The sequence below is a fragment of the Phaseolus vulgaris genome, chromosome 10, assembly GCF_000499845.2.
Source record: "Phaseolus vulgaris cultivar G19833 chromosome 10, P. vulgaris v2.0, whole genome shotgun sequence".
Classification (NCBI taxonomy): domain Eukaryota; kingdom Viridiplantae; phylum Streptophyta; class Magnoliopsida; order Fabales; family Fabaceae; genus Phaseolus; species Phaseolus vulgaris.
This window is the reverse complement of record NC_023750.2, coordinates 27,988,191-28,006,765: the sequence shown is the minus strand read 5'-3', so window position 1 is coordinate 28,006,765 and position 18,575 is coordinate 27,988,191. Positions and strand designations below refer to the sequence as shown.

Below are 18,575 nucleotides of genomic sequence, written 5' to 3'. Positions count from 1 at the left end.
TTCTCAGTTCGGAGTGCGAAGAGGTCATCCTGGAGCTTCCTGGTAGAACTCTCCACAGCTTTAGAGATGATGGAGGGGAAATCCTCCGCCATCATCTTCAGTTTTGCTGAAAAGGGCTCCCATACCCTTTTGACCTCAAGAGAGAGGTTTGCTGGTGGAGGCACCGGGGGGGCTTGTTGTTGGTTTTCGCCGCCACCCTCTTGAGTTGGTTGCTCAGTGAGTGCTTCTTGGCGTGGTGGCGACGTCGGGGATTCGGTGATGAGGATTGGAGAGTTGTGAGCACCCTCATCCCCGACTGGAGCAGCCCCTGCGGTTGAAGCATTTGAAGGAGGATCCCCTCCCGCTGATACATAAGGCGTGGAGGCGCTCGGGGGGTTCTCCAAGAAGTTGGCTTCGGCGGCCTCAACCACAGGAGGTGCAGACGCCAATGGAATCGCTTGGACTGGCGAGGCGGGAGCTGGTGGGGGAAGCAATGTTGGAGGCGGAGCTGGTGTGGATGGCGGTGTTGATGTCGGGAGTGGAGGTGGAGCTGATGGTGAAGAAGGCGCCACCCTCTTCCTCTTGGTGACGAGGCCATCTTCAGTCGCCTCGTCGTCTTCTTCTTCCTCCTCATGAACCACTTGAGGGGTTTTCCTCTTTGGTTTCCTGAGGATAAGTTTCTTGCGCTGGTTGGCGGGCTGGGCCTCGGAGGAAGTTGGGCCTCTGGGTGGCGATCTGCCTTGTGCAGCGGCGATCTCCACCACAGAGTTTGGCACGGTCTGGGAGCCCGATGCCAACCCGTGGGCTCGGGCGAGCGCCCTCAGTTCAGCGAGTTTGCCCTGACCCAACATACGATCTGCATAAAGCAAAGATGCATGGGTTAGCTCGGAGAGAAAAATAAACGCATAAGTCAGTGTGCAGCAAAAGCAGATAAGAGATGCAGAAAATAAAACCAAAGTCTTGTGCACAACGCACAAGACGCCCAGAAACAGTTAACAGAGATAATGTCAAAGTAAAGACTTAAACGTTGAGGTGAGTTCTAACCTATGCGAACTTCGAGTTGACCTTCGAAGAACTCGTAGGAGATGAGTGTGGTAGTGAGGAAAGTAATGTTGGCGTCTGCCACACTCTTCCAGAAGAAGCATAGGTCCTTGTCCAAGGCACCCATGCTATCAGGACTCCTTGGCCTCCTGAAGCTGCCTTTGGACTCTTTGTTCCCCTTGTTTACCCAATACAAGGGGAAACCGTCGAGCAGTGAGGCGTCCTTGTCGTTCGGGCGCACTTGGACAAACTTGCCCTTCCAGTCTTTGTAGGATTGCTGGAAGATAGAGAGGATTGACCTCCCAGCAATCCCATTGAGGCTCACCCACAGGCGATCTCCCGGGTGTTTGGCTTCGAAGAGGAAGAGAAAGACGTCCACTGACGCTGGCAGCCCCAAGTGGTCGCACATGATCTGGAAGGCCCGCACGAACGCCCAGCTGTTGGGATGAAGCTGGGCGGCGGCGATGTCGAGCTCGGTAAGTAGCTCTCTTTCAAAGCGGGTGAAGGGAAACCTAAGTTTCACCTTCTTGAACAAGGTGGTATATATGAAGCAGAACAACCCGTCGGTGTTCCCTTTGTCGTCGACGCACACTTGCAAGTCGGGGGGGCAAGGTAGCACCATCATCTTCTCGTCGTGCTCCTTGTGGAACGATAGGTGAGGCTCGTCCCCTTTCTTCAAAGGAAGAACTGCCCCAGCAGAGTTTACAGAGGAGGTTTCCTTCAACAAGGTCAAGGTGGCCCAGGGGTATAATGTTTTGAAGTCTGGGGTAGGAACGGAGGCTCCTCCGGCGACAGGTGGAGTAGCCTGAGCCAGGTTAGAGCGGGGGGGTGCAGGCCTCTCAGCCTGGGAAGAAGAAGCACCAGGTGCTCGCGGTTGGTTGTGTGCTTGAGATGAGGGGTTTCGTGACGAGGGAGGAGGATTTGGGGTGATCTTTGAGCGAGCCATCTGCAAAGGAAGAAGAAAAGAAAAGGTGATCAGGGTTCGCAGAGGCTGACTCGATCGTGAAAGAGGGGTGAAAAACGAATGAACGAAGGTTCGTTGTAACGAAGACGAAGCCCTAAGTTACGAGAAAGGAGAAACAGAGAAAACAGCCCACAACGTATGCACCAGACAGTTAAAGGATGATGCGAATCGGTTAAAATGCAGGAAAAACCAGCAGAAGAAGTAAAGGAAGTACCTTTTTATGATCGGAAAAGTGATGAAGGAAGTTTGTGATTCAGGAGGTTGAAGAACGTTGAGAGCTTTTGCAGAAGAAAGTTGAAGCGTCTGAGAATACGAAGAAAGTGATGGAACAGTGGAGCGAAATGGGTTTAAGGGTTTTTTCGAAATGGGTTTGGGAAGCGCAAACGTCAATTGAAGGTAACCGTTGATGAAGCCACGTGTCGAGCGATGGGGGGAGTGTTTGGTGGAGCGTCAGGAAAGCAAAAAGTACAACCGCTTGGAATTTTGCGCCAGCGTCACGTAGATTGGTATTGACATGACTCCTTTAGTCTTTTCGCTGGACAAGTCTTCGCTTAAGACTGGGGGGCTTGTGTACCGCCCTAGTAGTCGGAAGTGATGACGTGGCATCAAGCTACGGTATAGGCGTGTTGACGAGACGCCAGGTTGGCAGAAGGGAAGGAAGTCGGGGGGCTCGTGAAGTCGCCAGTTATTAAGTTGGCGTGCTCCGATCTCCAGCACACCGGAACCGGCGGTCACCGGGTTAAAGATGAAGTCGCCAGATGTAAACTCAGGCGACCAAGTGATTAGAGATCGCCGGAACAAGGACATCGCCGAAGATGAAGGCGGTGCAGATTATGAAGGCGGCCGGCGAGACCACAGGGAAGGTGTATACGAAGGCACCCTAACTCGCCAATCCCAGTAGAGATCGCGCTCCAAGGCAACTATGCACTAAGTAGTATCATGCATAAGTAACTTAGCCAAAGGAGAGTCAGAAGCAGCGCCCAAGTCAAGGAGGCTCCAGATGATGGCACGTGTACAGCTGGATACGAGCCACGTGTCCAGATGTGTAACTGCCAGGAGAGAGAAAGTGACCAGGTATATAAGGGTTTCCCAACGAACTTCTGAGGTACGCATGTTCAGATTGTCTTCTTTACGCTTGCGAGATCTTGAGTATACTGAGAGAGAACTGGTTCACGGTTCCTTGAGAGTTCTTGAGTGTTACTCTTAGTATTTGGTGGTTCAGTCACAGACTTGGGCGTTGGAGTGCGATCGGTCGCAGCGGCGCCGCTCTGTTCTTTTGCAGGTTCTTGAGGTGGATCGTGACGAAGGACGGAGGTTGAAGCGGCGCACACGTCGATCCAAGTTTGACGAGGCAAGCTTCAACGTTCTGGTCAACAGGCAGGATCACATGTATTAGGCTTTTCTTGCACTTTTGTTCGGTTCAATTGTTCCATTTGTTGTTTTGTTTGGTTCATTTCAATTGTTAGCAATTTTAATCGGTTCAATAGCTTTCTTTCATGCTTTTGTTCGGTTCATTTGCTTTCTAGGTAGTTTTAATTGGTGCTTGTCCATTCTTGTACATTTCTATCGGTTCATTTGACAAGAAATGGGTTTCTACATGAGTTTTGGTTTGGTGGCTTAAGTTTTGGTGAGTTCTTGTATGAAAGAACATTGATCCAATTCTAGAAAAGTGCTTATTCATATTCCAACTCAAGTTGACTCCATAACATCTCTATGAAACATCTATATCTTGTTATTGGAATCATATCACTAGGGTTCTTAGCACCCTTTATATAGGCTAAAACTAGGGTTTACCTTTGTGCTGTTACCCTTAACTAGGGTTCCTTCGGGAATGCCCTTGCGCCGCTATTCATAGAATCTTAGTGTATCTGTCACATGAACTTCCCTTAATTGGAGTGCAACGAATGACAGAGTGGCCGCTTGGGTACCAACTTGTGCACCTATTCTCTAGCGCCATCTGCTTCGTGGGTGCCCTAAGTATTCACGTGCCATGCATGTAGCTTCCTTGGAAACCCTAATGGGCCTTGACGCCCCCTAGGATTATCCACATGTGCTACGCCTTCATGCGTCATACACACTGTTTACATGGGTCCCTCGTGACTTAGGCTTCCCGCATATCTCATGTCTTTACTTGTTAACTTGTCATGGCTGTTAGGCCCACCTTATGTGTCCTTCTACAACGTTCTGACGATCGATGTCCGATCTTCTCGCTCTACTGGCGAGGTTCGATATCGATCTCCAACATCGGGCTTAGAATACCAATGTCCAAAGACTAACTGTTCCTCTGGTGGGTACGTCTGGGGTCCACCTCGTGGCCCTCCTTCCATCACCAAGCATCGGTGTGTGATGTCTGAGGTCAGTCTTTGGGTCAATGACTGAGGACTGGTCAGGACATAATTATTGATAAAGTTATAATTCTAGAAACTTGAAACTTTTTACATATTTTTGGATTATGAGAAGAAATAGAACTATTTATTCTCAAGTTTGTGCTAATTTCAGGAATCTAAGGGAAGATGAAGATAAAAGAGTATGCCCAAGCAAGATCACTCAAGAGAAAAACTTGCTCTTGATAACTATTTTACCGCAAGTGTACCATGTTAGAAGTAATAATTTGTTTCTAAGAACGGATATCGAACCCACAAGGAATAGTTGAATTCTCAAGTATAAGATTCACTTAATAGAAAACAATAAGTAAAAGTTTGTAGGATGTTTGTTGAGTATGAGATTGTAAAAATGTAAATAAAGCAAATTAAAGAGTTGATTCAAGTGAGAAAATTGGGATTGTGATTCATCATTCTCACTCTTTTGTATTTTGAAAAGCATGATAATATTTTATCTTTGATTGATATTAATGTCCATATAAAATTCATTTATATTGATTCCTCGAATATAAAATTATTAAGATAGTCTCTTAAATATCAATTTCTTGCATATTTATAAAAACTCATTATCGTTACGAGCAGATGTTGATAGCAATTAACATTTTAAATCTATTCCTAGAATTCAAATATGTTAAGTATTATCATTTAAGTTAGATGCTTGGAAATACTTTTCAGTCAAATCTAAGGATCAGAACCATGATAAAACAAGCGTTAAAAATAAAATGACAATACCAATCATCAATCAAGAACATAATATTATATTTATATATCACCTCAATACATAAGACTTTGAACAAATTACTCTTAATCCCAAAAGGTAGAATTAGCCACTCATGTTGGCCATTACAAGCATGGAAAGTATGAAAAGAAGATCACTACAAAAAAATCGTGTAAAAAATGACGGTTTTAATATGTCAATTATTAATAACCGCCACAAATTTCAGTATAATACGTCATTTGACTAACCGCCACAATTATCTTTAAAAATATGTCATTTTCAACTGTCACAATTATCCTTCAGAATAAAAATAAGTTTTCCTTCCCTCATTATTCCCAATTATTTTTGAAAATATTCTTAGTAACTGAAACTTTATTCCCAATTATTTTTGAAAATCTTGTTTGACTATTGGGAAAAGAAAGTTTCTTCCCTCTCTTTGCCTAAACACTCAAACCTCTCTCTACCTAAACACTTAAACCCTAACAAATCCCTCCTCACGAACCCTCCACACGAAGCCCTACTTGTGAAACTCTACTTGGGAAGTTGTACTCGCGAAATCCTGTGTGCTTCACGAAACTCCTCATTATCCAAAATCGCCACCATTAACACCTCCGCGAAAGGATTTGTTCAGGTTTGTTCATTATCTGAAAACGACTTCCACTTCTACACTTTTTTGCATTTCAATTTAACCAACCCTATTTCATGTGGTGGCGCTGGAGGTAGAGGAAGGAGGGCGGATGATACAAACCGACAGATGACTAAGGACACAACCAGAACTTTCGAAAAGGATCATTCATCTCAAGATACAAAGCCAGAACCCACCAAGCCTCGGGAAAGAATCAGCAAAAGAAGAAGAAGCTATAAATGAAAATATTAGAAGTTCTTCCTTTTGGTCTTCTTAAAAAAAATAGAATATGTTTGGTAATTAAATTGGGCTCACTTTAGGGGTCCAAATAGCAAAAATAGGCTAGAATAAGGTACCATTAGCATAATAGGGGGTGTGGGTAGCATTTTAGCTTGTTCCTAGCCCTTTTGGAAGACATTTTGACCTAGTTTCTAGAAGGACAAGCCTAGGATGCGGGTTTGACTTAGTCAAACCCTAAAGATGCCCATTTTTCCCCTTTTCCCATCCTTCCCCTTTATCTTGTTCTCCAAGGCTCCTTCACCTATAAATAAGAGGCGTACCTAGTGTATTTTACAAGTTGAAATTAATAGAAGAAAAGTTACTCTACACAAATTTGTGTGTAATGCTAGCGAGGCTTGTTCCTCTTAGTCTTTAGTCTTATCTTCTGAGTTTTTGAGAGCTCTCAAGTGGCGACTTCCAACACTTATCTTGGAGTAAATTCATCATCCAAGTGGTGTGCTACCATTCTCAACTCTATTCTCATAAGCCTCATTATTCCTTCATCTTTTCCTTCCAGTTGTCATTCCATTTTATTCATAAATATGTTCTTGTTTGATTTCCTTGTGTCCATTTGGCTATTGTCATTTACTCTTGCTTTCCATGCTTAATTCCGCACCTATTCTTGGCATCATGTTCATCTTATCAATGTCTTTTCCTTTTGCCTTTGAGAAATGCACATTCACATCTACTTAACCACTTGGTTAAGTTAATGTCCAGTGAGAATTTTCCTAAGGTTTCACTCATAAATGCCTAACAATCTCAATCCTAAAAGTAAAGTGTCACCTAAATGAAAACTCATAAAATCAACTCACATCATGTGGGTATCGGCCATTACTTTTACATTCAAGCAACTTTAAAATTCAGCCATTACTTTCTTGTTTTTCATTTTTTAGCACCTCTTTTATTCATTAGCACTTCTATTTCGCTTTTGAATGTTTAAATTGTTGTCCATTTTTTTTTCTTATCTCTTGTGATTGTGTCATATGTTCTTAGTGTTGTAGGTGTCATTACTTTGATTCTACTTATTTTGCTTTAAATTTTGAAGTCTAAAAATCACTAGAAGTTTGTTTAAAGTAGAGGTAGATCTTTGTTCCAAACATAAGATTTCAAGTGCTCAATTAATTTGAATCCAACACTTTTCTTTTGAGAAATTGATAGTAAATGAAATATGCTTGAAAAGAATTGTGAACATCTTATTTTTATAAACATCCAATTAGTATAACAAAAGAGAGAACAAAAGTAGACGCCACCATTTTTTTTTTGGTCAAATCACCATTTCTCAAAGTGGATTCATGTTATTTGGCAAATTGATTTCAACATTGTGGAATTGATCCTTTTGCTTTTACATTTTTCTAGCAATAGTAAAACTTCATTATTCAAGGCTAAGTAAGTATCTTAGAGTCTTTTTGTGTGCCTTTTTCTTGCTTGTCTTCCTTTTCAAGTTTTGTCATTATTCCCGTATGCCAATATAGTCCCACATCGCTCAGGAGTCGAGGCCAAGGGTAGTTTATATACTCCTTCCTCCCTCAACCCACCGAGGCGCCTTTTCAGGACAAAATCGTGACGGAGCACCGACCTCCAATGCGGACAATACCTCGAATGCGGTGATTGAACCTAGCGATGCTATCTCTCAGACTTGAGGTCGAAACATTGGCGCCCACCGTGGGGCCGAAGAAGCTCCTTAGCCCCTCAGCTAGGGGGAATCCTATTCCCTTAGACCTCGACTGGGGGGCTTGTTCCCGTATGCCAATATAGTCCCACATCGCTCAGAAGTCGAGGCCAAAGGTAGTTTATATACTCCTTCCTCCTTCAACCCACCGAGGCGCCTTTTCAGGACAAAACTGTGACGAAGCACCAACCTCCAAAGCGGACAATACCTCGGATGCGGTGATTGACCCTAGCGATGCTATCTCTCGGACTTGAGGTCAGAACAGTCATCATCTCTTTCTCCAATTTGGTTTAGATTTTCTTGCTTAAGCTTTTCTTGTTTTTTTTTTTCTTTTCCTTAAATTTTGTGGTGGTTTCCTTTAAGATCAAATGTTTAAGGCTTTGACCTTTTTCATTTGAGAGTTTTCAACCTCAAGAAAGGCCTTTGTTGAAAGCATTTCTTTCTTGAGTGAAACACACGAGGAGTGATTAAATTATTTTCACTAATTGTTTGTTTCCTTTGTACAAACATTATGGGTCATTTGTCTTTAGGTGAATCTTCAAAATCGCAATCACATCACAAAGCCCACCTTTTGGGAGAACTTGTGGAAGTTAAGAAGCGAATGGTCCATAAAGACGAGGAAATAAGCTGACTAGCAAAAAGATTGCAAAGACTAAGGCAAACTCAAGAAAGGATATAGGAGTCGCCAAGAGCAACTATACATTCCATGCACTATGTGATGGAAGAGGGCCAAGCTCAACACCCCATGAAATACAAGAACCGAATCAAGAGCGTCTAGGAGGGAGTGAAGAGCGTCTAGCATAAGTTGGAGAGCGTCTAGAGGGAGAGCGTCTAGGACCTATCACTAGGTCCATGGCCAAGCGTCTCCATGCAGATTTGGGTCAAGCTACGGATGGTAGAGAAAGCAATTTGTACATGCTACATGAAGGCCTATTAAGGGTAGCTTAGTATTAGTGTAGTGTGAATAGCATAAACTTGTTTCCATGTGATTTACCCTAGATTTGCTCACGTTCTAGAATGTTTCTCCACATGGCCGGCCATGTGCTCCATGTGATGTAATTTGCATTTCATTTTGATTAGCATTAGGGTTGCATTACGGTCCTCCTTAGCCTATAAAAGGAGGAGCCTACACCTTGTATTTTCAAGATTGAATAGAGTATTGTTATGTTGCCAATTTAGTGCCATACATTACCCCTTGCCTAGCTTCTAGGTTTTAATCTTCATTTCACCACCTTCAAAGGGGCTGGCCGAACCTCCCCATTTCCACACTCTTCATGCACCTTCAAGGTCACCACACCTCTTAGGAGGACCTTGTCCATCTCCTCCATTAAGCTTCCGCACCATCATCAACAAAAATCCAAGAAGAGCTCATAGGAAATGCCATCACTATGGGAGTCAAGAAAATGATTGGCGAGTGCACAATTTTGACAATGAAAGCATGTATACGCGTGTGGTTTGTTCCTCCTCATAGGAAGGAACACTTTTTGAAGCTCCAACGGCTTCATCAAGGACCTAGGACGGTAAAGGAATATTTTGAGAATTTAGAAACAACTTTGACTAAAATTAATATGCCTAATAGTGATGAGTCAAAGATAACTATGTTTGTAAGTGGTTTGAGGTGAGAAATTTGAGATGTTGTAGAAGTATATGAGTACTCTTCTTTAAAGATGTTGGTTCACCTAGCCATCAAGATGGAATCACAAATTTCGAAGAAAACAACTTTCAAAAATACTCATAATGATGGCTTCTACAAATCTTCATGGAAGGATATAAAGAAAAATTCTACAAAAACTTCTCCTTCCATTTTTCTCAAAAGAAAACACTTCTCACCGAAAAGTTTCTAAACACAATTCTTCTACCTCTACCCCTAAGTCACCCAAAAATTCAAGCACAAAATGTTTTTTAAATGTTTAGGTTTTGGGCACATAGCTGCCAATTGTCCAAATAAAAGAACCATAATGTTACAAGAGGTAAATCAAGACCAAATTAAAACAAAAACCAAAAGTGAAAATGAAAGAGAAAACAAAGGACAAGATAACATGGGTATCACCACTTCACCTCAAAGGTGTTTTTCTTCGTTGTCTTTTTCATTACCTAAACATTCTAAATACTTGACATATTTGATTAAGAAGTTTAGGGATGATATTCAAAAACTTCCTAAAGGTTATCACCTTCTAAGAGGATTCTCCCAAATCATTTCATCCCAAATTATTCTTTCCAAACATGGTCTGTAGCTAAAATTCAACCATGTAATCTCCCTAAGCTTAATTAACATAAGTGTGCTTCACACCTACCATATACAAATCATGTGAACAAACTCAGTATGTTATTTGCAGGAGTTCTAAGTTCGAGGACGAATTCTTTCGAACCTGGAGAGCATGATACAAACCGACAGATGGCTAAGGAGACAACAAGAACTTCCCAAAAGGGTCAGTCATCTCAAGATACAAAGCCAAGCCCCACCAAGCCTCGAGAAAAAAACAGCAAAGGAAGAAGAAGCTATAAACCAAAATATCATAAGTTCTTCCTTCTGGTCATCTTAAAAAAAAAGAATATGTTTGTAATTAAATTGGACTCACTTTAGGGGTCCAAATAGAAAATATAGGCTAGAATAAGGTACCATTAGCATAATAGGGGGTGTGGGTAGCATTTTAGCTTGTTCCTAGCCCTTTTGGAAGACATTTTGACCTAGTTTCTAGAAGGGCAAGCCTAGGATGCGGGTTTGACTAGTCAAACCCTAAGACTACCCATTTTTCCCCTTTTCCCATCCTACCCCTTTAGCTTGTTCTCCAAGGCTCCGTCACCTATAAATAAGAGGCCTACCTAGTGTATTTTACAAGTTGAAATTAATAGAAGAAAAGTTACTCTGCACAAATTTGTGTGTGATGCTAGTGAGGCTTGTTCCTCTTAGTCTTTAGTCTTATCTTCTGAGTTTTTGAGAGCTCTCTAGTGGCGGCTTCCAACACTTATCTTGGAGTAAATTCATCATCCAAGTGGCGTGCTACCATTCTCAACTCCATTCTCATAAGCTTCCTTATTCCTTCATCTTTTCCTTCCATTTGTCATTCCATTTTATGCATAAATACGTTCTTGTTTGATTTCCTTATCTACGTTCCTTGATTCTTCGGTACTAAAAATGTCCATTCGGCTATTGTCATTTACTCTTGCTTTCCATGCTTAATTCCACACCTATTCTTAGTATCATGTTCATCTTATCAATGCCTTTTCCTTTTGCCTTTGAGAAATGCACCTCCACATCTACTTAACCACTTGGTTAAGTTAATATCTAGTAGGAATTTTCCTAAGGTTTCACCCATAAATGCCTAAAAATCTCAATCCTAAAAGTAAAGTGTCACCTAAATGAAAACTCATAATATCAACTCACATCAACGGAGTTCTGCGACAATTGCATTTCAGCAAGGTAGCTTGTTCAGGTTTTTTTTGCCATCTCGTTTCGTTGCTTGATATTGCGGGAAATTACGTTTTGTTTTGTTTCTACTCAATTTTTTTTAAAAACCTTGATTTCAATGTAAAATGTGGAACTAGGAACTGAGATGCTGGTTGGATGCTTTTGGATTTTGGATCACTTAGCCTTAATGTAAATTCTGTTGATTGCGTTTTCATGTGGTCTAGCTAGAGTCATGTTGTTGATATAGTTATTGTAATTGGTATTGTTTTAAACTAGGTTTCTCTTCGGTAAAAATGTGAAGTTAGAGCTGGACTCACATGGATGTTTGCTTTGGAGTGTGGGACGTGTGCTTTACCAATTTGGCTACTGTCAAGGATGCAGGGAAAATATTATAGATTGTTACTTTAATTCAGCTCCTGTGCTTCATCAATGTGAGGCTAGTATATCTTATGTGTTTTAAACCATGTTCATGATCTTGCCTAATCTTCTTTACAAGACATGTAGTCATGTTTTATTAGTTTTTTTTTTGTAAATTGAATGATTTTGTTATGAGTCATATGTGGTGGTCACTGACCATATTTGTTGTATGTATGGTACGAAATTCAACTTTTACTGTGGTAGCAATGAATGAAATTTCTTTGCTTTGAATTTTCACTTGGTTTGGTTTGATTAATAAGACTATTTGGCAATGAACCTGCAGACTCTTATATATGTATGACCTTAACTTGTATGTTAGTTGAAGAAGCTGATAGTAGGTTTCATATCATGGAATGTGACTGTTCTCTCTGGTTGACCGTGTCGCCGGTTGACCTTAGGTTGAACGCCTCCTCCTGGATCTACCTCTTCTGGAATAAGAACCACGTCTCCTTATTGTGCTAGAATAAGGCTCCGTTGGGACAGAGGACGCCCTACTTGTTGATTACACTCCAATGATCAAGTCAGCGAGGGCTCACCAAAAGTAACAGTTTATTAAAGTGTGCCAAAACAACGTACCTTTTCCTGGAGACTTGCTCTCCTTTTATTGTCGCACATGCAACATGCAACATGCAACCATTCTCCCTAGAGATAAGATAATCTTAACTGAAAATATTCTAGTACGATAAAATAACAGCAAAACCACCTGTCACGGGCACCAATGATCTTCAGGTGCCAAAGCGCATGCCAACATTCTATTATAAATGCATCCCCCTATCTACTAAAGGTTAATAACAACTGGCCACGTGAAACAAATATGCAACAGAAACATGTAACACATACGTAACAGAGAAAATATTGCCACATACTAACAATAAAATAACAAGATTATATTTACCACACAAATATATCTTTTAAACAGGCGCATGAATGAAATTACTTTGCGTACCCATCATGCGCTCTGGGCCCAACCTGACCAAGGCCATTGACACAGGTTTACTTAGGCCCAACAATCGAGCAGGCCTCTCGTGGTGCAAAAGAACTGAGCAGGCCTCTCGCGGTGCAAAAGAACCGAGCATACAAAAGTACTACCGAGAACTGAGCATTGGTCAGTACAGTGACTATGTTTTCTAATGAACTCATTAATGGGAGGAAGAGGTAGTTGTTAGTGTTTGTTTTTGAGTTGGAAATCTAATAATGAGTGGAATGGAGGGGAATAAAGTTATTATCTAATTGTTTGGATATTTTTACTATGCAATTGGAGGGGAGGAAAAAGAGATCTTGGAGATTCAGTGGATGAAAAAGAAATGCAGTGTCTCTAAAATGTTTCATGATGGTTTTGTGATTGATAATGGTTCAAAATAGCCAGTATGGTCTGTGTACAAGTTTTCCAATATCACTAGCACCCCTATACCATATGTAGGTTGAAACGCCTGTTATATAAAATGAAGACAACAAAAAGAACACATGTAGACGCATATTTGAAACAAATTCTGCAACCAATTTTACTCTTAAAATGTGCATATTGCCAAACTTTGATTTTCTCTTCCACCATCACCATTCACAACTTTACCCTAATTAAAGGTCCTGAGGACTTCCAAACAGGACTTTATAACAAACCCCTTCCATATATGGTTGTGGAATTGGATGCAATAGTGCAAAAAGAAGAAAATGGTACTCTTTATTTAGTGTGGCTTTTACGCTACCCGCTTTTGCAAAAAACGCGGTGACATTTTTGAAATTATTTTGATTTACGAATGCGGCTATTTGTATAGCCGCACTTGTAAATCAAAGAGTTTTGATTTACGAATGCAGCTATTTGTATAGCCGCACTTGTAAATCAAAGCGTTTTGATTTACGAATGCAGTTTTACCTTTAGCCGCATTCGTAAATCCTTTTTTACCCTAAATTTTGAAGTGTGCCACACACAATTTCATACTTTCTTTCTCGTCTTTGCTTTCGTTCCGCGTTTGCGCTCTGAGTTCATGTCCTTCTGCTGCATTTGCATTCCATTTGTGCCAATGTAAGTTTCTTGAGCTCTCTTTCTTTCTCTTCATCTTCCCAAATATATGCATAGATGTTTTCGTTTTTCTTATATATGTTTTTTTCCTTGCATTGGTGGTCTCGAAGCAATATTTCATTGGCTGGCATTCGTTTCTCCGTTGCTGCTTCCCTATCCGCCGGCGCCGTTGCTAGCGCTCCCGTGCCAGTCTTCATGTATAAATTTTTTCATTTTTTCTTACATTGTTTGGTTTCTTGCATTGCTCAGTACTCTTTCATTGCCTTCGTAGGTTCTTGTGGGTTTTTTGGTTTGCTCTGTCGCTGCTTCCTTGTCCGCCGCTGCTTCCGCTGCCATTGTCGTTGTTGGCGCTCCTGTGCCACTCTTCATCAACGTTGCCTTCTCACAAGATTGGCGGTGTTTTAAACTTTTTGATTTTTTTAATGTTTTGGCATATACAAGTGCGGCTATAAGAAATAGCCGCACTTATAAATGGTATTTACAATCCTAAGTAAAGGATTGTAAATCGAAGAGATCAGACTTAGTTATGAGAGCGAGCTTCTCCAGATATAGTGCAACACATAGTCCCCTATTCCTCCTGATAAGTCCAGGGAGTACTTCAAATCAAGTGAAACTATAGGATCAACATCGTTCAAAAAAAGGTAGCTGACACCTTGCATACCATACACCAGAACCATGCTGCCCTACTGTTGTTCCTTCCCCAAGAGAAGGTTTTGCACCTCCCTAAATACACTAACACCAAAACCACCATCATCGAATGCTCTTATATACCTTCATCACCTCTTCTCCAGACAAAAATTCATTCCACCCCTCTTAAACCATTACCTAAAGCTTCTAATGCAAGGGAGGGGATTCAGAACCCAATCCGCATATGTATTTTTATTGCTCCTTCTCTTTTCTGATGTTATTTCCTACATCTTCTTAAATACTGATATTGATTAGTGATTGACAAAAATTCTATTTAATAGTTTTTGATTGTTAAGAAGCCTTGCCTTTAAGCCTCTATAAGAAGAGGTGTCAACATAATTTTTTTTTTATAGAATCATGTTTCAATGTGATCATACATTCTGATGAATAAAATAAGATATAAATAATAAAACAAGTGGCATTTCCTTTCACAGTTTATTTATGTTTTATTCATAGTAAAGACGCCATTTCTTTTATTGCAAATCTCAGAGAAATTGGTTGGGGAAAATGGGTTTTTGAGGTGAAGGGGTATCAGTTATTTATAAATCAAAGTATGATTAAACAAATAATATTTATAAAAATGATATGGAAGTGGTTTATGAGAAAAGAAATTTTCTTTCCTTCATGATAGTATAACTCAATGCCATTATGGTTTGAAGACACTGCATAATAGACCTACAGAACGCATGCACATCGATATGTATTATTTAATTGCCCTCAAGTTCAACCTTACATTGAGTGAGTATTAACACTCAATATAAATCTAATTATATAGAAAAGTTGTCTTTTATGGAATTATTAGTAATATATTGGTTTCAAATTTTTTCCTAGGGAATTTAGACAACATTTACGAAGAAGGTCTAGAGGGAGAAGAATTCCAAATACAGAGCTAGAGAAGATTGTCAATAAGGATTTCTTGAATTGGTTTCCTCAAAGGGTAGGTACAATATGTTTTTACAAGTTAGAAAATTCAATTTCAAAGATATACTGACAACAATCATTATTTTTGTAGATTAATAACCCTGACATTTTACAATTGCAACTGATTTGAAGTATGTAGCTCAAGGTCCAACAACACATGCTTGAAGAATTTATTCCTTTAATGTAAATGTTTTCAAATTTAGAACTGAAAGTCGAGAACATGACTTAAAAACCCAAATCTGTGGAGTGTTCTTAACTTCTTCAACATCATGTGTTGCAAGGGGTGCAGATGAAAACATTAGACAAGCAGATTTGGCATATTATGGAAAATTAGAAGATATAATTGAGCTTAACTACTATGGTCATTTTAAGGTTACCTTGTTCAAATGTAAATGGGGTGACACCACAAGGGACTGGGGGTTGAGGAAGGATCCTTGGGGTTTCACTTGTATTAATTTTTCAAGGTTAATTCACACGGGAGATCGTGAGCAGCATGATCCATACATTGAAGCTTCACAAGCTGAGATGGTATATTATATAGATGATGAGGTGAATAAGGAATGGTCAATTGTTGTCCATTGGGAACCACGAGACTTATATGATATGGGAGAAGGAGATGGTGAAGTTTGTGAAGTAGAACCGTGTCTACAACAAGACTTAAATGAATTTTTCAGCAACTTTGACCAATTGGCATTATTTAGGGAGGATGAAGATGATGAATTACTAAATGAGGACATCAGTGATGATGAACTTCATGAAAATGACTCAATATCAGAGTAATAATAACCTTGGTTTAGTTGCATTATTAATATGTTCATTCATATAGTATGTGCATGTATGAAGCTATTAATATATCTTCGTTTTTAATATATCTTCACTTTTAATATATCTTCAAATTTAAATTATGTTGTTGATTACTTCATTTTTATGTGCAAATATTCCTAAACCTAAAAGGATCAAGAACTTGCTTAAGTCAGTTGCTGGTTCAGACAAATTTGTGGCCAACTATGTAGACATTAATGCTACGCCTTCTGCTACACAGGACTAGACAAGAACTACTTCTGCAAGTCCATTTAGATCTCTACTACCACAAACTTCTCAATCTATACATCTACAAACCTCATAACCTACACAACCACAAAGTTCACAAGTTCCACTATCATAAGCTTCACAAGTTCCACAACCATAAGCTTCACAAGTTTCACTACCACAGACTGAATCTGAAAATCCTGAATCATCTGAAACTGAGCAACTTCTGAATCTGCACCAGCACAACCAACTTCTAAGTCTGAACCTGAAAGAGTGCAACCAAGAAAATCAAGGTAGTCAAACCATTATTGGTTTGTTGATGCTATAGGTAAAATCTTTTGTTTTTTTCTTTAACTGTAATAAGTTTCACTGCACATGAAATAATGTATTTGGATTTTTATAGATGGGGAAGGAGTTAGTAAAAAACTAAAGGTGAAGGTTAGGGATACTCATAACTTATCTAACGGATTACGTGTGGTGGTGAACTATGATGACAATTTTCAACCAATTGGAGAAGCATCTAGTCTACTTGCTGGAGTTTGTAGACAGGTAGCAGCAAATAATGTATTGTTCTCTATTAGTTTTGAAAAGTGGTTGACTTTGCCAGATAATTACAAGGATACAGTGTGAGAGAGTACACTAAAGGTAATAAAACTTACATTGAAATAACTTTAATTTATTCAATACATTTGCACTAATTTTTTTTCTTTTTTTGAAGTCTCAGTTTTGGTTAGGGTAAATGAAGATTTGGCTAAAAGAGATGTTATGTTTAAAATTGGGAAACTGTGGAGGGAATACATATGCAAGCTTTGGAATGAATTTTATGACCCACTTATGAGCAGAAGTGACCTCATCAAGAATGTTCCACATGGATTAAACATGAAACAATTGGTTTTTTTTGTTGATTATCGTTTGAGGCCTTCTACAGTGGTAAACTTTTTTTTTTTTTTTTATTGTTAATGCTTACTTTATGTTTACACAAAACTAATTTCATTTTCACTTTGTAGAAAATGTGTAATAGAAACAGAGATATAAGGAAGAGGCAAATTATTCCTCACACTGGTGGTGCTATGTCTTTGTCAAGAAGAAGAAATGGTATTTGTTTACTTATATTTTGATATCTATTTTAATATATTATAATTTTCGCCACATTATACTTATATTATTGTGGAACATATAGAAAGTTGAGACTGGTAAGAATATTGGACAAGCTGAAATGTGGAAGATCACACATAAGAGGAAAAATGGCACATATGTGAATGATGAGGCGCTGGAAATTGGGGTAAGTGTTTGGATTGCTTTGATAATTATATATTCATCATGATGATATATTGGACTGCTTGCATACATATCTTGATCATAACCCTGAATACATCAAATCTCCCTTCTGGGTAAGCATCCTGATTACCTGTAAATGCTCATGCTGTTTGGAATCTATGTTGTAGTTGTAGTTGAGAGTTCAACCATTTGATAGATATTTCTGAATTGTGGGATTAGTTTTCCAGCAACCTTGTATAATCTCAGCAGCATCTGAATTATGATCACGTCACATATGACATTCTTTAGGATTTGATTTTGTTTCAATTTTATCCAGGAAAAAATTGATGAACTAATGTTGACAAATCCAAAAGGTGGTTCAGATATATCTCCAGAAGATCCAATTGGTGTCATATTTGGTAAGGAGCATCCGGGTCGAGTTAGAGGGCTATCGTATGGAGCTTGTCCCAACCTTACTTTCAAAGGATCCACAACAAGGCTAAGTGGTATGAACCATGCTTCCTCTAGTTCAACTTCATCAAATGTGGAGGACATGGTAACTCAAATGGAAAATGAGCTTGCAACTGTGAAAAATCAAATGCACACTTTGCTTGCATATATTGCTTCAAGAAAAGATGTTTCAGAACATTTTGCTGCAATGACAGCTAATTTGGTTCATGCATCCACCAATGAGGTATTAATATATTTAAGTATTTATTGGTGTCTTTTATTTTATAATTATAAACATACAAATTCATTAACTTAAAAATTATTTATTTCAGGCGTCAGATAATGGAGGTGGTGCTCCATCACCTAATCAAGTAATATGATCATGTGTTGGAAGCAAAATTGATTAAGGATGTGTGTTTTAATTTTAAACTTGATTAGAGATGTATGAACTTTTTATGTGTTTTAATTTTCAATTATGTATAAACTTTTGAACAATATTATGTGTGCTTTAATTTTCAATGAAATAAATGGATGATTATAATTTTATACATTATTTTATTTTATTATAAAAATATATTAGGTTTAGGTTAATTGTATAAAACAAATTATAAAAAAGTGGTGGTTAAATCTTATTTATTCAGAATTAAAATTACGTCAGTTAAAAACGCCACTACTTACTTATATTATGGCGCCATAATTTTTTTCAATGAATTAAATTGCAATAGTTATAAC

At 39.2% G+C, this 18,575-nt stretch overlaps 1 protein-coding gene across 1 annotated transcript; it reads left to right on the top strand.

Moving 5' to 3' along the window:
• Positions 1 to 17,302: 17,302 nt before the first annotated feature.
• On the top strand, positions 17,303 to 18,223 carry LOC137817838 (uncharacterized). The gene is made up of 3 exons (XM_068621064.1): positions 17,303 to 17,418; positions 17,731 to 18,087; positions 18,176 to 18,223. The coding sequence occupies exons 1-3, from the start codon at positions 17,353 to 17,355 to the stop codon at positions 18,221 to 18,223; spliced, it is 471 nt and encodes a 156-aa protein (XP_068477165.1). The 5' UTR covers positions 17,303 to 17,352.
• The last annotated feature ends 352 nt before the right edge of the window (positions 18,224 to 18,575 follow it).